The sequence below is a fragment of the Rhinatrema bivittatum genome, chromosome 2 (genome assembly GCF_901001135.1).
Source record: "Rhinatrema bivittatum chromosome 2, aRhiBiv1.1, whole genome shotgun sequence".
In the NCBI taxonomy this organism is placed as follows: domain Eukaryota; kingdom Metazoa; phylum Chordata; class Amphibia; order Gymnophiona; family Rhinatrematidae; genus Rhinatrema; species Rhinatrema bivittatum.
Window position 1 is genome coordinate 460,525,855 of NC_042616.1, and position 24,878 is coordinate 460,550,732.

General features: G+C 44.0%; 2 protein-coding genes across 2 annotated transcripts in view; both read right to left on the reverse strand.

The window, feature by feature from the left end:
• The window catches only part of DDX47 (DEAD-box helicase 47), a 58,167-nt gene extending 55,454 nt beyond the window's left edge, over window positions 1–2,713 (reverse strand). The window contains exon 1 of the mRNA XM_029590468.1: window positions 2,536–2,713. Coding sequence (XP_029446328.1) covers window positions 2,536–2,610 — 75 coding nt within the window. The 5' untranslated portion in view covers window positions 2,611–2,713. The remainder of the gene's footprint in view (window positions 1–2,535) is intronic.
• Window positions 2,714–10,453: 7,740 nt separating this feature from the next.
• On the reverse strand, window positions 10,454–18,670 carry LOC115084980 (apolipoprotein L domain-containing protein 1-like). Its single transcript, XM_029590469.1, has 2 exons — window positions 13,895–18,670; window positions 10,454–12,305 (listed from the first exon to the last, which is right to left on the reverse strand). Exons 1-2 carry the CDS (start codon window positions 14,026–14,028, stop codon window positions 11,606–11,608), a joined length of 834 nt encoding a protein of 277 aa, XP_029446329.1. The 5' UTR covers window positions 14,029–18,670; the 3' UTR covers window positions 10,454–11,605.
• Between the last annotated feature and the right edge of the window lie 6,208 nt (window positions 18,671–24,878).

The following is a 24,878-nucleotide window of genomic DNA, read 5'->3' on the forward strand; positions in this document are numbered from 1 at the left end:
CAGTAGATGTGGTATATTTGGATTTTCAGAAGGTGTTCGACAAAGTCCCGCATGAGAAGCTTCTAAGAAAACTAAAAGGTCATGGGGTAGAATGTGATGTCCTTTTGTGGACTGCAAGTTGGTTAAAAGACAGGAAACAGAGAGTAGGATTAAATGGTCAGTTTTCACATTGGAAAAAGGTAAACAGTGGAGTGCCTCAGGGATCTGTACTTGGACAGGTGCTTTTTAATATATTTATAAATGAGCTAGAAAGGGGTACAACAAGTGAGGTGATCATATTTGCGGATGACACAAAATTATGCAGAGTAGTTAAATCTCAAGCAGATTGTGATGAATTGCTGGAGGATCTTGCAAGATTGGAAGGCTGGGCTTCCAAATAGCAGATGAAACTTAACGTGGACAAGCGCAAAGTGATGCATATAGGGAAAAATAACCCTTGCTGTAGTTACACAATGTTAGGTTCTATCTTAGGAGTTACCAGCCAGGAAAGAGATCTAGGTATCATAGTGGATAATACACTAAAATCGTCGGCCCAGTGTGTTTTGGCAATCAAAAAAAAGCAAACGTTAGGAATTATTAAGAAGAGAATGGAAAATAAAACGGAGGATGTCATAATGCTTCTGTATTGCTCTATGGTGAGACCGCACCTTGAATACTGTGTACAATTCTGGTCACTGCATCTCAAAAAGGATATGGCTGCACTGGAGAAAGTGCAGAGAAGGGTGACCAAAATGATAAGGAGCATGCCCTATGAGGAAAGGCTAAAGAAGTTAGGACTGCTCAGTTTGGAGAAGAGATGACTGAGAGGGGATATGACAGAAATCTACAAAATCATAAAAGGACTTGAACAAGTTAATGTTGATCAGTTATTTACTCTCAGATAAGGACCAGGGGGCACTCCATGAAGTTAGCAAGTAGCTCATTTAAAACAAACTGAAGAAAATTCTTTTCACTCAGCACATAGTTAAGCTCTGGAATTCATTGCCAGAGGATGTGGTTACAGCAGTTAGTGTAACTGAGTTTAAAAAAAGTTTGGATAAGTTCCTAGAGGATAAATCCATAAACTGCTATGATGATAATTAATAGGTACTTGTGACTTGGATTGGCCACTGTTGGAAACAGGATACTGGGCTTGATGGACCCTTGGTCTGACCCACTATGGCATATTTTATGTTCTTATGTATAGAATATAAGAAGTAGAGGAAATAAGGGGGGGCAAGTAGGGCAAGGTAAAGCTGTGAATACACTTGAAGGTAAATAAAAGAATTTTGGATTGGCAGTAAAATCTCATGCAGAGCCAATGAAAAGAAGACAACATAGAAATAGCATGGGAACAAGCAGGAAATTAGAATAGAGAGGTATCAACATTTTGAATTATTTTGATTCTATGGCTGCCACAATTGCTGTACTTCCCCTTGCCAGAGAATCTCAGGAAACATTCAGCCCTCCCTCCCTCAACTGCTTCCCTCCATTCCTCTCTCAATGCACCTCTGGCCTGATACACCTTAACCCAGTCTCCTCTTAGTTATTCTGGATTCTGCAGGGCTCTGTTTACTGGGATCTGCCAGTCTCCTCCATTGTAAGAAAGAGAAAGATGGCAGTGGCTGGATAGGTAATGATAAAGACAGCAACTACATGGGTGGCTGACAAGAAAGGACTGAAGGGCAATAAGGTGAGAAGGGAAGCAACAGCTAAAGTCTTGGAAGCAACAAAAGAGAGGGAAGAACTATCAGGAAGAAAGGAAGGATGACAGCAAAAGGATCTAGTGAGGGGCAGAGGCAGGTAGAAAATGAACCTCTACAAGAGGAAACAGGCTGTACTGACAGCCGGAAAAGAGTGAAAAAGGAGAGAATAAAGGAAGTGAGAGAAAGGTTTCATTAGTAAAGTAAAAGGGAGAAAATGAAATGGAGAATGAAAAGGAATGATTCTGATTCACCTAACAGTGGAAATTCTATTTTTAAAAGAAATGCTACAGATTTTCCACAGAATGCAAACGAGTACACTGCGCCTCGGAAGATGGACAGGGAGAAGGGACCAGCTCCGCACCCACCCTATGAGGAGGAGAACGTGAGTTCAGGTGGGCTCTGCAGCTCCAGTGCTCTTACAGCTTCAGATTCATGAAGCTTTACTGGCATGCCAATTTGTGCATGTGCTGCTAAAGTAACATAGGCGATTAAAATAAAACCAGAAAGAAAAAGATAACAGTAATCATCAGAGCAAAATAAAACTACGGGACACAGAAAGGACAATTTCCAGGTTTTGGCGTTAGCTAAAACTGTCCGTGGGGGGGGGTGAGGTACAATGCAGCGTGTCACCCCCCTGCATGGCCGGGAGAAGCTGGGGACACAGAGACCAGGCAGCACTTTCCCACCCCTCCCCGGCGGAGGGCCGACTAAGCTCTGAAACAAGAACACGCAGGGCAGTCAAAGCTCGGGCGGGTGAGCCACGTGTGTATACAGTCACAGACAGGCGCGTTATAGGGGAGGGGTGGCTTTCCTCGCGCTGCATCTCCCAGGTGACAGCTTTCTCTCTCACCAGCTCCTGAAAGGTCTTCTTCTCCTCTTGCGTCTCCTCGCGTGGCTCACCCTCCTCCTCCTCCAGGGCTGCCATGCCGCACACGATTTTTCACCCGGAAATGAAAGCGGAGCAGTGCTTCCGGAAATGTAGTCCTTTAATTCTCCTTCCGGAAGTGAGAGCGAGGGAGTTTGGGGAATGTGGTCCATCTGTTCTGAAACCGTTCTCTGGCTCTTATACCTCAGGCCTTCTGCTTATGGGGACGGACTGACGGTTACTTCACAACTGCAACATGGCTTCTGGTCTTGACTCTCTTTTTCCCCTTGCGTTCAACTTATCTTCCATTGCTGATGTTTTGTTAAAGGAGTAGGAGCTATATTTTTTAAGGGAATGTTTAAAACTTAATCGTGTCCTAGCTGGAGTGGGGTAGGGTGGTAGAGTGTTAACCTCCTAGATCAGGGGATTCCCCGACTCAGTCCCCGAGGGTTGCAACCCAGTCAGGTTTTTTTTTACAGCAATGATGCATGAGGTTTATTTGCATGCTTCTACCGTATGCAAATAGAGTCATGCATATTCAGTGTGGAAAATCTAACTGGATTGTAATCTCGGAGGACCGAGTGTGGAGACCCCCCTGTCCTTTCATTCTCAGCCAAAACGCCAAGAAAGGAACATCTTTAGCTCACAGCTCAAATCCTGCACTTCGATCTTAGCCAATTGGCTAGGAAACAACTAGAGAGGGGGAACAATACTTCGAAAACTTGGGAGCCAGCAAAGAATTTATGTAAACCAAGGGAAAAGGGTGTTTTTTCTCCACTGGATCCACACATATGCAAGAAAATAGGCACCTTCAGTTCTTGGTTGAACTTCCAGAATCTGTTTCTCTCTCTTTAGCCTCCCAACTCCCAGTTTTTTCCCTCCGTCCAGCTGCTCAAGGGGACCCACGCCAGAGTCTCCCTGGCACTGGGGTATTGGATCTAATGTTCCCCCATCCCCCACCTTGGGGAGCCCACGTTTGTAGATGGGTGTTTTCTAACTTCCAACAGAAATAACCTTGAATTAAAAATTCGGCATTAAAATCTCACAGAATTCCTCCTCTACCCCATATCTCTATGTAATATGTCTCAAAATATTTCTTTTATAATTCATATTGCTTCCTCCTCTTACTCCACAAGTTATATTGTTACATATGTTACAAAGTTTCAATGTAAAATAAGAAGCCTAATTTCTTATTGAAGCCTCTGTTACTCTGTAAACCGGTGTGATATGTCTAATTGAACCTCGGTATAGAAAAACAAATAAATAAATAAAATAAGTAGTATTTAATAATGGGGTTTTAGCTCCCTTCTCTGCATTGGTAATGGAGTCCATTCGGTATTTTCGTGGAAAGTGTGCTAAAATTAGCTCACATTTTTACTACCATTTCAACACATTTTATGTGCTAAATTTTTTATTAAAGCGGTAGTTATTTTTGTGCACAAAAAGTGCACTATGTTTAGCACACTTTTCTTTGAGGCTGATATAATAACACTTGTGTACACATTCAGCCTCTCTCACGTCCCATCACGCAGCTCTTTACCATGGATTTGGAAATATTGTCAGGCTTGTTACTCTCTAATATATAACTTCCTTTTTTCTCAGCATGGAACCTAAACTGGGAGGAAATCCCACCCTGCTAGAATAATAAGGAATGACTGACAATGTGCCAGAAACTGGTGTAGGAAAGCCATCACCAGAGGACTTTCCCCGAATGCGTGTTAGAGACAGGGCTCCACCTATGTACAGCTGGGAAACTGCGTTCTGTGACTGCAGTTTAGTTTCCCTGAAACATACCAAAATCTAGAAGGCTCAGCTGATTTATGCCCAGTTCATTGGGTTGTGAATCACTGCTGTCACTTACCTGCTAATGAGTTGTTAGCACACTGGCAAAATACACACAAAGCAGGAGCTACTGGTGGCTTAGGAGTTACAGCCAGCTGATTAGAAGCTATAAGTCTAAAGGCTCAAATTCAGTCTCCACTTTAAAAATACACATAAAGCAGCCACTGAAAAACAATTAGGCCAATACTGTAAGGAGCGTGGGAAAACAGGCACTCAGTGTGAGTGCCCACTCTCCCAACTCGCCCCCAGCTTTCTCTACTGGGCACGCAATCCTGTATTTAAATGAGGGATTGTGCTAAAAAGGAGGCGCTGGGAAAATAGCACCTCCCTAGCGCTTCCTTAGCAGCGGAAATCCACAAAAGGTGGCTGTCAGTGGGTTCAGAAAACTGACGCTCAATTTTAGGAGCATCGTTTTTCCAAACCCACTGACAGCCATGGGTTAGGAAAATGGACGTTGGTAAAACTGAGCGTCCGTTTTCCTAACTTGACCGAACAGCACTTTTTTTTTTTTTTTTTAACCTTTTTGGTTCCTTCGACTTAATATTGCTAGGATATTAAGTTGGAGGATGTACAGAAAAGCAGTATTTTCTTCTTTTCTGTACACTTTTTTGGGCGGATTGGCTGCACATTTTTTTTCCAGTATCTTGGGCCAATTACTAATAACCTCATCAACTTGCATTTGTCTGTGATGAGTCTGTTAGTGTTGGTGGGGGGTGGATGCACGTTTTTTTACACGCTAAACCTTTTACTGTATAAGGGGTAGTGGACATGCGTCAAAAACACATGTCCAATTGTGGGTAAAACAGTGCGCTCAGCCGAGTGCACTTTATAGTATTGGCCTAAAAGTTTTGAAAGTGCTTAGTGCAAAATAGTTGTTACCTCATTCCTAATTAACAAATCTGACAAGCAGGACAGCCATAGCTGAACCTCTCTTGAACTGGCTGTGAGTGTTGCTGCTTTAGCACTTGCAGCACACCTGAAAGAGTGCAAATGGTTAGAAACTATACTAAAAGCTAGGAGAATTTCCATGGACTTGAAGATGCTCAGGTTGCTGGTGTGGTATCTGCAGCAAAATGTAACATGCTGGTGGGAAAATTGCTGATGATCTGCAGGGTATTGTAGCCCTCAAGGGGAATGGGCAGGGATGGCTTTAGGATAAAACAAATGGTGCAGTTGCACAGGGCACTGTATATGAGGGGCCCCATTCACACCAGATGTCGGACAGTTGCACCACACTGCCCTAAAAGCATTGCCTTCTCTGTTCATTGGAGAAAATGCCAGCCTAGGTGCTTGTGTCACCAGAGAGTGAGGAAAAGGAGCTTTGCCTGGTCCATGCTGCTGATGCACCAACATGGAAGTCTGGGAGGAAGAGTATAGGCATAGGACAAGTTCTCTAATGGCACTAGTATACAAGTACCATACAACTTCATTGCTGCCATTGGAGCAACATGGGGTTGCTTCCTCTTCCTCAGTGTATCTGTGATACAGGTGTGTGTGCTTTCACAAGTTACTCTGGTGCCTTGGGGAACTTTCCAGGTCAGAATCAGAGGAACAGTCAGCTTGCCAACCTCAGACTAGACAGAGGAGGTGGGGGGAATCCAAAATATGGAGGGCTAGGAGGGAGGAGAAGTAAAGGAGAAATTGGGGAGTAGGGAAAAGGATGACAGCAGGGGGAAGGAGGTAGGGGGGGGGAAGAAGTGTGATGGGAGGACTGGGAGAGGAGATGAGAGACTGAGCATGGGGAGATGGAGGGCTGGGAAGGGATAGGAGGCAATTGGAGGCTGAAGGAGTAAAGTGGTTAGAGACAGGAAGTAGGGAAAGAGAATATAAACAAGATAGGTGCAAGGGAAAGAGGTGTGAAATTGTGGGGAATTGAGAGGAGAGGCGTGAACGGATGGTAGAGGGAAGAGTAAAGTGGTAAAGATAGCTGCATTTATGCACAGGGAGTATACAGCTGAGACTATCAACATTGTAATAATCTATTGTATTATTGATATATTTGATTGTATTGAAATAATTTGATTATGCTATATTTGATTATTATGATGATTAATTTATCATTATGATATTTTGTTATTGGTTGTAACCCGCTTTCGATTCTTTTGATCAAGGAAGGCAGTCTATACAGTATAAAATAACATAACAGCAATATCAAGCTCAGGCTCACTGGTATACACAATTTAACACCATCCTTTATAGCTAAGACAGTAATTGTCAATGAGCCTTCCATACCTTAACCAGAGGCCATTTAAAAAAACTATTGATTTTGTGGTGCATGTGTGCAGAAAAGGAATACTGTCAGCAGCAGTTCACAATACGAAAAAGGATTTGCATTCACAAAATAGCGGAGGAGTAGCTTGCTTGTTGCAGCGGTTACTACCCCAAACCAAATAAGACTGATACTTCACTTTCAATGCATATCCAGCATAGCTCTCTGCTTCAATGGCAAGGGGGAAAGGGGGAAAGAGGAAAAGAGGATTTATATTCAGGCAACAACCAACAAGGACTGAATTACATAGTCTGGGTAAACAAATAAGTGTGGGAGTAGCTTGCTTATTGCGGCAGTTACTACCCCTAACCAATTAAGCTAGATACTTCACTTAGATGCAGCTCCAGCACTGCTCTCTACATCAGTGGTGAGGGTGGAAGGTAACTAGAACCAAAAAGTTACTAATAAGGGCCAAGAGTAACAGATAAGTATGAGAAAAAAAAAGTGTGAAAGCTAGCTGGGCACACTGGATGGGCCGTTTGGTCTTCTTCTGCCGTCGTTTCTAAGCTGGAACAACCCCTGAAGAAGCCTTTTCAGCTGAAACTAAGAGCCCTTGTTGGGTTTTTTAAATAATCACTTTATGGCTTGGAGTTTCCTCCTCCTGCTGCAAGGCTTCTGAAACTTATCTTGGTGACCCCATAGTTAGTGAGGTGTTCAGAATAGCCACAATGAATATGCATAAGATATTTACATTTATTGTAGATCCAATATATGCAACTATATCTCATGCATATTCATTCTAGATAACCTGAGCATCTGATTCACTGTGGCAGTCTCCAAAACAGGTTTGAGAAGCTTTGTGCTAGAGCTGCTGCCTCCACTAGTCACAAGGTGTTGCCATGAGAGCAGTACTTCTCTTTGCCTCTTCTAAAACCCTCTTTAGGCTAGAGGATAATGAAATATGGGACTGTTCATATACTCTGTACTCATGTACTCTCGACCTAGCTTGCTAGCAGGTCGAGAGTACATTGTACAGATCTCATCTTTGTGTACCTTTCATCACTCCAAATCTTCACTGATGTGTACTGTGCTGTTTGTACCTCTGACTGTTCATGTAAAACTGCCCACAAAAACTTAGGACACCACCAAAAACCTCACCCAGAGTTACTGGTTGCCCCTCTTACAGTGGTATAAAAAGTTGACTAATATGTGTGCCTCCCCAGAGGCTCAGGCTCTCTCTCTCTCTTTCCCCGAAATGGTGTAGGCGTGTGTTATGCTATCGCATGCAAGGTTAAACACCCCTAATTTTTATAAACTCTGCCCAAACTCCATCCTTTTGACTACATTTTTTAAATGTGCATATGCACCTCAAGATGCATTATTTATCGCATGCGTTATGGTGTTATCCTGGGCGTTAAGGCCCTAACGCCTGCTATAAAGCCCTAATGCGATCTGATAAATGACCCTGTAAAATGTTTTGCATTTCACACCTAAAATCCTTATAATCACATTTCTCCTCTTAGAAATAACAGTGACCTGAAAAAAACTCAAAAAGTCCCAATAGTTAAACAATTCCTTTTTTAGCAGGAAAAATGTTGACTACAATTCTTCTAGTAAATGCAAAGATAAACAGTTTTTTTCAGGTTGTACTGCAGACCAGCAAGTTCCTTCCTTATTGCTGTGGCCAAAAACCACATAAAAAGAATCTGGGAAAATACTCTTGGCAATATGTGTGAGAAATCTCAGAAGGATAGCCGTGTTAGTCTGGTGTAGCAAAAATGACAGGAGTTGGGTGGCATCTTGACCAACCAATTCAGGAACCAGTTTACTGAAGCATGAGCTTTTGAGGAATGGGTGCCAAACTCTTAAATCCCACATTGGGTGATTGCACCCCCTTTTGCATTTTAAGGAAACTTATATGAACTCTCTCCCAGAGTTGACCCTAGTGGGTGTGGAGCACCCTTGGGACTAAAGAAGGCAGGGAGGTGCTCTGCAGAGTATGACATCGACCCCAAGTCAGCACTCACTCACCCTAAAATACCCCATCAAACCAGCCTCTAACCCCTCACTTGATGCTTCCTGCTGCATAGCAGGACTGATAACACTGCCAAGACCACCACTTGCTTCTCCTCCTCTGCTTTATAAATGCCGCTTCTGGATGGCTACTGGTACCTCCCAGGTCCCCAGCCCCTGCTGAGGCACTGCTCATGCCCTTTAAGTGTAGTACATTTAAAACTTCCTGCTGATGCCGAGGTGCAGACAGCTTCATTTTAGCTGTGCTTAGCTTGCCTGCTCTGTAGTCGGGTGCCAATAAGGCTTCTCGTTTTAGAGGATTTTTTTCCTAAATGTTTCAGCATTTATTTTTAAGCAAAATGTTTCTGTATTTTCCCTCCCAAAAACCTAAAACAATCTAGCTCCCTGTATTTTTCCAAATTTTCTTGATTGGATAGGTTTTGTTTTTTAAAATGTGAAGAACGTAGGCTATCTACAAATATACTTTGTACTTTTTGTGTCCCAGTTATTTTACTAAAATTTCCTTTTTTCAAGTATTTTTATTTTCTAACTTCCAGTCATGTTTCCACATACATTTTTTTTTTTCTCTCGAGAATAAATATATGCACAGGCAAAACTGGAACACCAGCTCAGCCCATATTTTTGTTTTCAATTTAATCTGTAAAAAGAAAAATCAACTCCCCCCCCATTTATTTTAAAACATTAGATACCCCGCCCGATCACAAAACTGAGCACATCAGCAAAGAGGCTTCATAAAGTGCTCCGTGAGGGTGAAGATCCTCCCACTGCCCCCGCCCTCTGATTCCCACGTCCTTCACGATACGGTATAGTGCACTCTGGCGGAGCGCACTGTTAACCCGCGATTAGACGTGTGTTTTCGACGTGCCAGCTTTACCCCTTATTCAGTAAGGGGTAATAGCGCGTCGAAAACGCGCGTCCAACTCCCCCCGAAACTAATAGCACCCGCAACATGCAAATGCATGTTGATGGCCCTATTAGTTATTCCCACGCGATTCAGTAAGTAAAATGTGCAGCCAAGCCGCACATTTTACTTTCAGAAATTAGCGCCTACCCAAAGGTAGGCGTTAATTTCTGCCGGCGCCGGGGACGTGCACAGAAAAGCAGTAAAAACTGCTTTTCTGTGCACCCTCCGACTTAATATCATGACGATATTAAGTCGGAGGCCCCAAAAGTAAAAAAAAAGTTTAAAAAATTTTTTTTTAAATGGGCCAGCGGGTCAAAAACCGGATGCTCAATTTTGCCGGTGTCCAGTTTCCGAACCCGTGGCTGTCAGCAGGTTTGAGAACAGACGCCGGCAAAATTGAGCGTCGGCTGTCAAATCCACTGACAGCCGCCACTCCTGTCCAAAAAGAGGCGCTAGGGACGTGCTAGTGTCCCTAGCACCTCTTTTTGCCATGGACCCTAATTTAAATAAATTACTTGACTGTATTGCGCGCACAGGAGAGCGTGCGCTCGCCTGCTCTCCCGCGATTTTTACTGTATCGGCCCGACAGAAAGGTTTTAGAAAAGTTACAATTAAAAAATAGAGAGTTAAAGGAACCATCTCAGCTTTTCCTCAGCGCAGATGGCACAGGTGCGTGGCTGAGAGGGTTACAGAAAAAACGGGACAGTGATTTACATGAGGGTTGGGATTTGGATTTTAATAAAGTCCAGGGGAAGGGGGGTGTTCAGCAGACAGGAGCAAGAGGCACTTGCCCCAACCCAGTGCCAAGGAATATCGTTCTTGCTGCTCAGGGCCCTAGTCCCCAGCAGCAACTGCCTGGCACAGCCTCTCTCCATGAACTATAGTCATTTTTCCCGAAAGCAAGCAGCAGCACAGAAAATAAAACATCTTTATTCAAATCTAATGTTCATCGCAGGCCATATATACATCGATTTATCATGATACAGACTTTCAAATTCATCTGGGTCTTTTAATTTTCCACTGTTTAACATACTATTTATTTTATATTTTTAAAGTTATTTATTTATTTTTGGTCTTTTCTATACCGATCTTCTTGCATTGGATGCAAATCAAACCGGTTTACAGATAAACAATTCAACTTGCCTAAAGAGCATTACATGGAACAAAGAACATAGAACAGTTAAGGGTGCTTGTGAGTTAAAGTTAAAGTTGTGTGATATCCCACCCTACTGTAGTGAAAAACCAACTATGTAGTTTTTCCTTGCTGTAGATTTTACACTGGGTCACAGATATCTCTGGTGAAATCATTCTTCTTAACACAAACAATTCTAATTTGTTACCACAACGGTATAGGGTGTGTGTACTGCAGCTCCTGACGTACAAATGGAGCAGGGCACAATTACTTAAAAAAAAAAAAGGCAAAGCAAAGTAATTATAGTTTAAGCTCTTCTGGATGCTTCATCGAAAATGAAGAAATGAAACAAATCTGTCAGTTCACAGACATGCTGGGATTTCAAAACATCACTTTGTAATAAAAATGACTTCATACTTGTTGCTACATTCTAAAAGAATGCATGGAGGGGAATCTGAAAACATGAAGGCAGCCAATTCCAAGTGGAGAAAGCGTGCATGCCCAGTGTATTTTTATTCCTGGCCATAAGAATGACAAGGCTGCTCAAGTAACAGAGAAAATGTGACCAAGCATTGATACAATTTTAACACTAGCTTTCAAGTGTAAGGAAGCTAAAGCAAAAATATAGATACAAATATTTTCTCAGGTGAATAGATGTATCATTACTATATACATGTCAACTATCTGGCAACCTTACCTCTGGACCCCCTCTCTTAATTTTCTATGTTCCCCTGCCTGCCCTTAACAGCTGAACTTGATTAGTTTGGTCTTTGTGTGCTTTTCAGCAGCAGCTTCAGTGAAATAGGTTTAACTCTGGCCTACCATGCCCAGCTCAGTTCTGCCAGTATAGGACACAGACTGCCTAGCTATCTGTACAACTCAGAATACACCTCCACAGTCTTAGTTTTAAATGTCCAGTTCTTGCTTGCTGTATTCAGTACCCATCTAGGAGTGGCTGTGTGTCCAGTGTTGTTCTTCCTGACTGAAACTGTTCACACATACTGTCCAGGATGCGTATACAAGACTCCAGGTGCACGGCTAGTCTCTGGACTTTGGCCCTCAACACTGCCTGGCTCACTTTGGTGGCCTCTTCTGAATATTTTGGCACCAAGAAGTCATGCGAGCCAGACAGTATCATACAGCGGATAGAGTCGCTAGGGTCTTCCTCTGCAGCACAGAGATCATATCCTACAGTGCCCGGCGTCTGCTGTGCCAGCTCCAGGCATTCCCAGATCTCCTTTAGCTGCTTGCGGCAAGCTTCATCAATTTCCCGCACTTTTCTCAGCTCCCTGTAGTTTGAGAGTGCCAAAGACAAGTCCGAAGTGACGTTGGCTGCCCCTCCTGCCGCAGCAACCCCTAGTCCCACCGAGGAGGCCAAGAGAGATGCCCCAAGGGTGACGGGGGTGAGGGAGAGGCCAACAATGGTAGCGACTGCACCAGCTATGCTCAAGCAATTCCCTGTGAAGGTGGTAATAACAGACCTCTTGTGAAATTTGTCGATCCGTGCAGCAATTTTGCGGAGGCGCTGTACATGGACATGCAGCTGGTTTCTCTGGTCCGTTAGAAACAGCACACACTGGTTGCTGGAACTGAGGGCAGCATGCAAGGATAGGGTTCCTTCTTCTTCCATCGTTCTGCCAGGAAAAAAAAAGTCATTATTACTACCATTATCAGAATTATGATCATAGAAAGATAGGGACCACAGAACGTCATCCAATCCATCCCCTGTCATGATCCATAACACCTGTATCATCCCGTACCAACATTTGTCCAATCTCTGATAATGGAGATTTCACTAGCTTAATAACTTGGTCTAGTATTTGATTACTCTTTCTCAGTCAGGGATTTCTTCCTAAAGTATTACATTTATTTATTTTGTATTATTTATGTAGTAATTTAAACTATGCTTAGACTCTATGTATCATGTTAATTATTTGATAATCCTGTACCTTGCTGAGTACTCCAGTAGGAGAGCAACACATCCTTGTAATAAATAATGTTTACTCTACATGTAACCTGCTAAATTTAAGCCCATTATGTCTTATGCTTTCCTCAGGAGAGAGGGAGAACAAGCAATCCCCATCCTTTATATAGTCAAAGACTATCAAGTCACCCCTCAGTCTTTCTCTCCATATCAGCTTTTTCAAACTATCCTCCAAGGCAGGGCTTCCCAAATTTGTCTTTGGGATCCCACAGCCTACTGGGTTTTCAGAATGTCCACAATTAATATGCACAAGGCAAATTTACAGATCCTAGGTTTCTAATGTATGCACATTTATCTCATGCATAGTTATTGTGGATTTGGTGAAAACCAGACTGATCGTGGAAGGTTTGGGAAGCTCTGCTCTAAGGTCATTCATGTTGATCTTTTGCTAGCTCTGCTTCTCCAAATTGATAAACCTTTCCAGAATCCCCAGCAATCCAGTTTCAAATTAGAATCAGAATGTGGACTCTCATGCATTAATTTCCAAAAACTGTATTCTACCACTAGTGGGGTCTAAGATGAAATGTCATTAGGGGAGCTAAACTAGAAAAGACAAGTTATTGTTTGCAAATAATTTTAAGCATACAGTTATTACTGTTTTAGAATAAATTATGGAAGACTGCATAATTTAATTTTTATTTTAAAGTAATTTTGAATTGAGGATTCTGTAATTTTTCTATTGCTCAAAACTGGGTCCCACATAGGAAAATGAGGGAACCAATACAAATGACTTAAGTAAATTTAAAGCAACAAACAAGCTGCTTCTTAGTTGACAGTAAAATTAAAATATCAAATGCCTCCTTTTCCTCTCATCAGTCTTTTTGCCCTCTCCCTTTCACTCTGTTGATGTGTTGCCCCCATGAGAACGGGTTATTTGTCCCTTCAGGTTCCTTTCTTCCTGCACTATATTCTTCTTGTCCCTTCTTGTGAGGTCCCTTCTAGTGGTGACCTCACAGTTACCGTATTATCAACACTGTATGTCATCACCAGCTGAAGATTAAGAATTCTTATCTCTTCTACACATGATCACTAAGTCACACAGAACCTATCTTCATTCATGAATTTTTGAAAAATAAGGAGAAAATAAAAAAATATACAAAAATGTTCAGATTAATTGGATCTAACTGGTTTAAAATGTTTTCTAAGACCAATACTGCTATAAAACAGCAGCACGGTTTTAAAGGTCTGATTAAAATCTAATCTAACACTTGAAATGAATGAAAGAAACTCTGGACTTACCTTCTAGCACCCATTGTTAGCATCTCAGATAAAGAGTTTGACAAGCTGCTGAACTCCACTGTATTTATAGCGCTAAGAAAGGCAGAGCCAATTCCAGTCAAAGCTGCGATGACCTCATACCGGGACCCTGTCATTTCCTGCTGCCCCGTCGAGCCTCCTTTTGTTCAGTTACTCGAAGGCCAGGAAATGACTTGCATGGAAAGGACTTGACGAACGGGAGAGGGCCCAGCCCAGGAGAACATGCTGTTTTCACTGACGTCCCAACAGAAAGTGAACATTCTGTTTATTTTCACTTTGCTGTTCTTTGCTTTGTGGACTTCAAGCAGTATTGATCATTCCTTCATCCTCCCTTTGCCTGAAGCATCCTTGAAAGTGGCCAGCTTTAGGTGGTTGCTTAACTATTTAAAGCTAGAAAAAAAATAATTAAAATTTCCCCTCTAAAAGCAAATTATTCTCAAATACTTGAGGTCAGCAACATAATTATAGTAATGATATTAAATCCTTACAGTATCTTGCATCCCTACAATCGCTTATGTTACAGGAGTTATACAACCAAAATTTGCAGTTTACTATAGTTGTGTCCAGGGTGGAGACACTGAACTGAGGAACAATCTCATTCTTGGTGTGGTGTGGTGAGGGCCTGAAGAGCATATCCAGTGCCTGCAGAAGAGCTGGACCTCACTAGACTTGACCTGGAAAAGGTGAAATTGCTTCTTAGTTGATAATTTCCTTTCCTCTAAGGAAGGCAGGCCAATCCACACCAATGGGTTATGCACTCCTACCAGCAGATGGAGACGAGTAAACTGACTCACTGATGTCACGACATATAGCCCTGCCCCAACATCAGCCTGCCAGTATCTCTAGAAAAGCCAAACTGTGGACAAACTGATTATACTTGAACTATGACTATTACGAGCCAACGACTTGTTACTTCCAGCCAACTCAGAAATACTGAGCTCAGTAAAAAATTTAACATCTTACGGGACTGGTTCTTTACTTACCAGTGCTTCAAATGACTCAGAACAAAGAACACTCTGCATCATCCCCAAATAAGGGACGAACTGAAAAGAAAATCAAGTAGGCAGCCCATAGTGGCTTGTGGCCTGGCCTCACAGGAAAGGAAATTATCAGGTAAGAATTAAGTTCACCTTCCTTTGCACTTAGGCAGGCCAATCCACACCAGTGGGATTTACCAAAGTTACTCCCAAATTGGGTAGGAGGCTGCCTGCACTCCTGACAACACTGCCTGCACAAAGGTTGCATTCTCTTAAGCCTTAACATCCAAGTGGTAATGCTTGGAAAATGTATGTAAAGAGGACCATGTTGCCGCCCGGCAAATCTTGACTAGAGACGACAACTGAATCTCTGCCCACGAGACTGCCTGTGCTCTAGTGGAATGTGCCCTGACTTGCCTAGGCAATGGAACATCTGCATCCACACAGGCAGCCGTGATGACCTCTTTAACCCAACAGGCTACTATCACCCCCGATTCTGATTCTCCTTGTCTACCTCTACCATGGAGAACAAACAGTCGATCAGTCTTCCTCAAAGAGCGAGTAACCTTCATGTACCACATCAGATGCCGCTTCACATCATAAGGCAAGTAACAACTGAAAATCTTGCTTATCTCTGTCAAGTGTGGGCAAGAATAGAGTGATTCAAATGGAACTCCAATACCACCTTCAGCAAAAAGGAAGGTACAGTCCTGAGCTGCACTGCCCCTGGAATTATTTATAGAAATGGCTCATGGCAAGAATGAGTCTGCAACTCAGAAATACACCGTAAGGAGAGAACATGCAGTGGCCGAAAGTAGGGCCCGACAAAAATCTCAATACCAGATTAAGGTCCCAAAGAGGCACCGGGAGGTGCAAGGGAGGTCATAGATGCTTGACACCCTTCAAGAACCTAGATACATCTGAATGGGAAGACAAGGGCCTACCATTAAACCACCCTGTATAGCATGCAAGAGCTGCCACCTGCACCTTCAGGGTGTTTAGGGCCAAGCCCTTAACTAATCCCTCCTGCAAAAATTAAAAAAATCAGTGGGATCTCTACTCTGAGAGGGTGTGACCCTCTCAACTCGCACCAGTTCTCGAATTCTCTCCAAAAGCTAATATAAGCCAGAGATGTAGCAAACTTTCTAGTGCAAAGCAATGTGGATAACACTGCTGGAGAACAGCCATGCCTCAGCAGATGAGCCCTCTAAAGGGCCAAAATGTAAGACAGAACCAACTTAGATTTTCGTGCACTGATTAGGTTGAACTCTAATGCAGATCATCCTCCCTGACCAGCAGTCTCATAAGACTGCCCACTAGGAGTCATTGCGGGGGAGGGGGGAAGGTCAGCATACTATGGTCTCCGTGGCCAATCCAGAGCCACCAGAAAGCAGAGTCATAGTATGACTTGCAATCTTCCAAATTACCCTGTCGATTATTGGCCAAGGAGGGAAAACATATAACATCCCATTCCATGGCCACTCTTGAATGATAGCATCAATTCTGAATGCTCTCAGATCCTTTCTGCGACTTTAGAACTGTGGCACCTTTGCATTGCTGTAACTTTCCATTAAATCCAGATATGGTTGCCCCCATTGAGAAATTATGAGCTGAAAGGCATCATTTGCCAGCTCCCACTCTCCTGGGTCTAAGACCTGCCTGCTGAGAAAATCAGCCCTCACATTGTCCTTCCTGGCAATGTGACAGGCAGATAACGCCTGAAGATGTTGCTCTGCCCATGCCATGAGAGCATCTATCTCCACTGACAACTGGTTCTACCCTAATGATTTATACAGGTTACTGTCATGGCATTATCTGGCATTACTTTCACTGTTTGACCTGCCAACAGTTCAGCAAACTGAATATACACCAAGCAAACTGCACAGACTTCCAAACAATTGATGGTTCACTGTCATTCCTCCAACCTTGCGCCATCAACTCTTGCCAGTGAGCCCCCCAACTCAGAAGGCTCACGTCTGTTGTGAGCACCAACCAGTACGATATCTCCAAGGACACGCCTTTCCTGAGGTAGTTCCCTTTGCAACCACCACTGCAATTGCTCGCTCACTTCTATCGGCAAGTGGAGCCTTACTGTGTACTCCCCCTGTGATTGCAGATTCCACCATGAGAGCACCACATTTATTTATTTAAGGTTTATCATTACCAAGATTCGTCAGGGACATCATGCCGGTTTACATGTAACAAGGGAGACAATGTAGAAAATCAGTTACAAAAAACAAGGATGTAAAAAACTGGGAGTTGCAAAAAGAGAAACATAGATTGGAGGAAAAGGCATGAGAATGGAAATATGCAAACTGAAACTGTAATATATACAAGAGGAAGGTAACAGGGCAACAAATTATATACAAGTCATGATTCTAATTATTAGGGAGCAGGTAGCAGAGAATGATCACAGTAAAATAAATATACAGAAGACATATTTCTTGGATTTGGGAATGCAAGCTGAGGTAGGAAAGGATTACTATGTACGGAGGTTAAGGGTAGGCTTATGCGGCCACATACTGAAGTGGCCGCATAAGCGACCTTGCCCAGGGTATTACCTCCAGCATAGTCATCGACCCCAAGATTTGCGTACAAGTCTACACCATTGGAAAAATGGCCATCCTCAAAGACTGAACTTCATTCGCCAACTTCTGGATACGTTTCTCTTGGAGGAATGCTCTGCCCTGCTCTGTACCGAATCAAACTCCGAGAGTCTGTGTCGGCTGTAAACTGCTTTTGGCTACGTTCACCACCCAGCCTAGCTCCTGAAGAAAGCAGATCACTTTGCGAGATGCCAAGTGATTCTCTTCTGTATTCTTGGCTCAAATTAACCAGAAGTCCAGATATGGATGGAATAGAAAGCTCTCCTTGTGCAGAGACACTGATATTACCACCATGATCTTGAAGAAGGTTCTGGGCACCATAGCCAGACCGAACAGTAGGGTTTGAAACCGATAATGGTGCCCTAGAACAGCAAAATGAAGAAACCACTGATGCTCCTGTTGAATGGGAATATGTAGATAGGCTTCAGTCAGAGAGATATGACAAATTCCCCTTTCTGCACTGCCACAATTATGGAGTGTAAGGTTTCCATTCTGAAGTGAGTCATGCACAAATGCTGGTTGACTCCCTTCAGATCAAGGATCGGTCGGAAGCAACCCTCTTCCTTCTTGGGAATGACAAATAAACAGAATATCGCCCCATAATTTCCTGCGATCTGGGAACTGGAAATACGGCCCTGCGATCCATCAGCCTTTTAAATGTAGCCTCCATTGCCATTCTCTTTGCTAGCGAGTTGCATGGAGAGACTATAAAGGCATCCATAGGAATTCAGATAAATTCTAGAGCATAGTCACCTCTTATTATATCCAGGTACCACTGGTCCATCTTGATTTGGGCCCACCTGTGATAAAAGTGAGATAGGCAGATGTCTACCTCTGGAACCAGTAGGTGGGTACCTGCATCTTCTTTGCAAAGATAGACTTGCTCTGGTTCTGGAGCCCACATCCTTATTTGGCTTCTTAGGCCGAAAAGACTAGTCCCTTCCAAAGGGATGTGACTTCTTATTTGCTACACCTCTGTAAGGGCAAAAATGATGGGAGTCTCTGGAGTGGCCTCTTGCCCCAAAAGAATGCGACATTGCTTTCTTGTCCTCCGGCAATCACAGAATCTTGAATTCATCCCATCTTCTCCAACTCACTCCCAAACAAGAAATAACCCTTAAAGTTATATGTATCTGTGTGAGAACTTAAATGTGTGTCTATGTCAAAGCTTGTGTTCATTTGTATGTGTGTGTGTCTGTGTGAGAGCTTGCCTGTCAACATGAGTGCTTGAGTGTGTTTATGTCTGAGCGCCTGTGTGCAATTGTGTCTTGAGAGCCTATATGTCACATGTAGACTCTCACAGGCATGCTCACACACACACACACATAATTTGTCTTGAGAAAGAGCGAGTGTTTGTGAGGGCATAGACATGTATATGAGAGATGGAGTGTATGAGAAAATGAATATGTATGTATGTTTATGTGTGTGTGTGTGTGAAGATAAAAGTTTGTGTAGCCTTACCTCCCCTAATCCATGACAATCTCAGGGTAACTGGAAATCAAAAGATCCTAGGTAGATTTTTTTTAATCCTTATTAGTTTTAATTATTGGGCATAATTTGTTGTTTCTGCTGTTTTGAAATACTTTACTGTTCTTTTGGAGGGGGAAATATTATTGGATTTTTTTTATTCATCAGATGTTTTGAAATATTTTATTGGTGTTTGAGAAACTTTGGATATTCTATTTGTTAACTGGCTTGAAATATTTCTTCTTTTTATGGCTATGATTTTACTATAATGATTGATGTTTTATATTTTTTTATTTTATTTTTTAATGTTTTATGAAGAATGGTAATGTTTCTGTTTTTTCCATTGTTGCTCTGCTTATAGAGGCTAGGCTTGTTGTGGGTTCCAGTTCAGTTCTCAGCATGTTTTTATTTATACTTTCTGGTCTCTTTATTCTGTATTTTGTCAGGTCTGTGTGTGTTCTCCATGTATGACCAAGGTGAGGTATTCTGCTACCATATAATTTACCTTTAGTGATCTACAGCAGTCTGATTATTTTGTTTTCCTAATAGGAAATGTATTGATGTTCTAGGGCCTGGTGTAATATGTGCAGCATTACATTTTCCTAGATAAGGTTGTTGTTACTAGTTGTTTTGGTATGAGAAGTTTACTATATTGTAATGGTAATTCCATTTATTCATGGCTTTCTGAGGGCCAAGTCCACAACCAGCATGCATTACAAAAAATCTACAAGTGTCTTTTTGCACAATTTTCTGGTTGGCACCACAGCAATGCATGTAAATATATGCATGTTGTGATATTTTTGCCTCAGCAGACTCTACTTTTGAATGTTATTTTTCATGTAAAATCTGTTATAGATGCATAAATGAATTGTGTGTGTGCGTGCAAGGCTGGGTGGTTTGCTTAGGATACCTAATATCCTTCCCTTGACCATGGATTCCATTTGGGGTGGGGTGGGGGGTGTTAGTTTTAAAAAATATAGATTGCTGGGGGAAGCTGGGCTTTTTTTTGATGGGCCCGGGTCACAGACTGAATGAATCAGGGGACCGGCGGGGTGGGGTGGGGCAGCACAGTAAATGGTCGCACAGAGCAGCAAGAAAAGCTAGCGTGTGCCTTGCTGCTATGACAGAAGCTACACTTGAGCTTCCGTACGCACCATGTCACAGCCTGCATCCGCTAAAAATGCAGCTCCTGGCTCCATCACTGGCCTCCTGAGAGACACAAACCTGCTCGGGCCACCAAGCAGCAGCAAGAATCTATTTGCAAATTCATAGCCATGCTTCAAATGCCTGCTTGAAGATAGCCTCAATCCTATTTTGGGCATCCTTCAGAGCTGCTCCCCTTCGACTGGGATGGTGGTTCACTTGGTACAATGAACACCAGGGCATCATCCTTCAGGAATGGAGAAATTACTTAATTGATAATTTTGTTTTCCTTAGAGTAGACAGATGGACTCAGGACCAGTGGATTATACTCCCCTGCCAGCAGATGGAGTAAGCTGACGTCACATTACATATACTCTGGCAGTGACCCTAACCTGCCAGTATTCTCTTCAAAAGCAACTGTGGACAAACTAGCAAAAAACTTGATTAAAAAACAGGCAACCATAACTATACTCAACTAACAAGAAACACTGAACTCAAGTAAGAACATAGGTACCCCAATCTAGGGACTGGATGAACACTTACCAGTAATCCCTTGGGACCCGGAGCCCCACACGAGGACTATTGACACAATCATTCAGCAGCCGAGGGCAGGAAGCTGAGTCCATCTGTCTACACTAGGGAAAATGAAATTATCAGGTAAGTAAATTCTCCATTTCCAAGCGTGTAGACAGATGGACTCAGGACCAGTGGGATGTACCAAAGCTAGACCCGAACAGGGTGGGAGGCTGCCCGCGGTCCAGTCAACACCGCATGTGCAAAAGCTGCATCCTCCTGGGTCTGTACATCCAGACGATAAAACTTGGAAAAAGTAAGTAAGGATGACAATTTTGCAGCTTGACAGATATTGATGGGAGACAACAATCTAACCTCTGCCCATGACACTGCCTGAGCCCTAGTGAAATGAGCCCTACCTGAGCAGGCAATGGCTTTTCAGCATCCACATAGGCAGCTGTGACTACCTCCTTAATCCAGCGAGCTATTGTTGCCTATAAAGCTGGTTCGCCCTGCTTCCTTCCACCATGAAGGACAAACAGGTGACTCATCTTCCAGAAACGTTCAGAAACATCCAGATGTCTCTTGACATCCAATCGACGCAGGAGGCAATAGACCTCTGCGTCCCTGACCTTATTCAGGGGGCAAGGAAATGGACTGATTCAAATGAAATTCTGAGAACACGCTAGGCTTCAACAGGCGAGCTCTCTCAAGGGCCAAACCGTAAGTCAGAACCAAGTCATATTCTCGAGAACTGGTCCCTGCTGCAACAGACCCATGTGCAGCGGAAGATGAGGGGGGTCTCCACCAGGAGTAATCGCAGATCTGAATACCACGGATGCCTGGGCCAGTCTGGCGCCACCAAGAGTACTAGCCCCCCCTGTGGCTTTTGCTTGTGAATTATCCTGCCCAACAAGGGCCACGGAGGAAAGGCATAAAGCAACCTGTCTTCCGGCCAGACCTGTACGGGAGCATCTATGCCCAGGGACCACGGATATCTCCTGTGACTGAAGAATCGAGGAACTTTCACATTGCGAGAAATCACCAGCAGGTCTAGGAATGGAAGGCCCCCAGCAACCACTATCAGATGAAATGCCTCGGCTGACAACACCCATTCTCCTGGGTCCCCTGCTGAGAAAGTCTGCTCTTACGTTGTCTTTTCTGCAGTGAGAGAGGCCGAGATCATTTGTAGATGTTAGTCCTGGGGGAATTCTGTGCTACTGCGGAGTGCAGAATCCCCCCCACCGCGCAGAATTGCCAAATTCGTTCGCAGCGAAGATGACAGCCCCAGCACGCCATATGCAGCCAAGATGAAGGTCCTGGCGTGCTGCAAATGGAGCGTGTGCCATTCACAGCGAAGATGAAGGCCCCCGCGTGCCACGCTTTGCTCGTGGCATAGATGAATGCCCCGGTGGGAGTGAATGTATGTGGAGTGGTGTGTGTGTGAGAGGGGGAATACTGTGTACAATTCGGGTCGCCGCATCTCAAGAAAGATATAGTTGCGATGGAGAGGGTACAGAGAGGGCCTACCAAGATGATGGGGGGAGTGGAACAGCTCCCCTGTGAGGAAAGACTAGAGGGGTTGGGACTTTTCAGCTTGGAGAGGAGACGGCTGAGGGGGGATATGATGGAGGTGTTTAAAATCATGGGAGGTTTAGAGCGGGTAGATGTGAATCGGTTATTTACTCTTTCGGATAATAGCATGTGGCACATAATAATGTGCCACATGCTAACTTCACTCCCTGAAGTTAGCATGTGGCACATTTGAAACTAATCTGAGAAAGTTTTTTTTTACTCAACGCACAATTAAACTCTGGAATTTGTTGCCAGAGGATGTGGTTAGTGCAGTTGGTGTGGTTGTGTTTGAGAGGGGATTGGATGAGTTCTTGGAGGAAAGGTCCATTGCCCGCTATTGATTAAGTTGACTTGGAGAATAGCCACTGCTATTACTAGCAATGATAACATGGAATAGACTTAGCTTCTGGGTACTTGCCAGGTTCTTTTGGCCTGGATTGGCCACTGTTGGAAACAGGATGCTGGGCTTGATGGACCCTTGGTCTGACTCAGTATGGCATGTTCTTACGTGTGTTAGAGAGCGGGGGGAGGGGGGTGTGAGAGAGCAAGAGGGTGAGCAGGGGGGTGTAAGAAAGACCGGGGAGGGGGTAAGCAGGAGGGGTGAGAGAGAGCAGGGGGGGTTGCTTGAGTGTGGGTGCCAGAGAGAGGGAGCCTAATGGGGAGATTGTGAAGGAGTGTGCATGTGTGTGAGACTGGGAGCTGGTGTGTATGAAGAAGGGATTGTATGTGTGTGAGATTGAGAGCTGGTGTGTATGAAGAAGGGAATGTGTGTATGTGAGGGTGCTAGCCTGTGTGAAGGAATTATGTATGAGTGAGAGAGTGCCTGTGTGAAGGGGTGCATGAGAGACATAGGTAGCCTGTGTGAGGATGTATGTGTGAGAGAGAAAGGGAGCTTGTGTGGGTGTGTATGCAAGAGAGAAGGACCCTGCATGAGGGGATGTGTGTGTGCGAGAGAGTAAGGGAGCCTGTATGAGGGTGTGTGTATGTGCACTAGAGAGAGGGAGCATGTGTGCGAGAGAGAGGGACAGAGGGAGCCTGTGTGAAGGGCAGTACTGAGAATAGAGTCAAACTCTCAGAGTGGCAATAGAGTAGAAGGAGTTGAGCCTAGAGATGGAATGTGGAGATACTGGCAGGTGGAGGAGTTGGGGCCTGAGAGGGCAAAGTGGCCAGGGGAGTACAGAGAGCAAGTGGAAGGGACATTCTTACAGTGAATTTCTAAGGAAATTCTGCTCAAAATATTTAAAATTCGGAATCTTTAAGTAATAACTTTTTTCTGTATTAATTTAAAATGTAATTACTTTGTGCGCAGAATTCCCCCAGGATGTCCTTCCACCCATTCCATAAGTTGGTCTATTTCCTGTGAGACTTGCTGGTTCTTGGTTCCTCCCTGACAATTGATATAGGCCACTTTGTCTTGCTATCAGACATCAAGTGGATCGCTTGATCCTGAAGCCTGTGGCTGAACTGCAAGCATGCCAACCGGACCGCCTGGGCTTCCAGGCGATTGATGTTCTAGAGGGACTCTTTGGCATTCCAAGGTCCTTGGGCCATCATCTCCTGACAGTGAGCTCCCCATCCCTGGAGACTCACATCTGTCGTGAGTACCAATCAGGTCGGGGAGGACAAAATGTTGAGATTACTTACCTGATAATCTCGTTTTCCTTAGTGTAGACAGATGGACTCAGAATGAATGGGTATAGTATGCTCGTGCTAGCAGTTGGAGACGGATCTGACGTCAGCATGGGTGTATATATACCCCCACAGGAAGCGTAGCAACTTAGTAATCTTCCTTGCAAAAGCTGTTATGGATGTGTGTACTGACGCTCAGTGAAAAGTGAAACAGGATTCCCCTGACCGATTGATAGTAGCTGGAGACCGCCAGCATTCCCAACCAGAAGGCGTTGACACCTGGTAGAGTGTACGCTCTTATGGAAACAGATGACATGGCTTACCTTGAATCGGTGAAACCCATGTACACAGGCAGCTGGGCGGGATGCTGAGTCCATCTGTCTACACTAAGGAAAACGAGATTATCAGGTAAGTAATCTCAACATTTCCTGTCGTGTAGCCAGATGGACTCAGAACGAATGGGATGTACAAAAGCTTTACTCCCAGCCTGGGCGGGAGGCTGCCTGAGGACTATGTAGGACCGCCCTTACAAATGCTGTGTCCTCCCTGGCCTGGACATCCAGACGGTAAAATCTGGAGAAGGTATGGAGGGAGGACCATGTCGCCGCTTTACAGATTTCTGCAGGCGACAGCATCCTGGATTCCGCCCAGGATGCCGCTTGTGCTCTGGTAGAATGAGCCTTGACCAGTAGAGGCGGAGACTTCCCGGCCTCCACGTAAGCTGCTCTGATAACTTCTTTAATCCAGCGGGCCATGGTGGGCCGAGAGGCCGCTTCCCCTTGTCGTTTCCCGCTGTACAGGATGAACAGATGGTCTGTCTTTTGTACTTGTGTCATTTCCAGATATCTGGGCAGCAGTCTGCCTATGTCGAGATGGCGTAGCAAACGCCCTTCTTCAGATTTCTTCAAACCCGCCGTGGTAGGCAAGGATATAGTTTGATTAAGGTGAAATTGTGAGACCATTTTAGGTAAAAAGGAGGGAACCGTGCGAAGATGGATAGCCTCTGGAGTGATTCTCAGAAAGGGATCCCGGCAGGACAGTGCTTGTAGCTCTGAG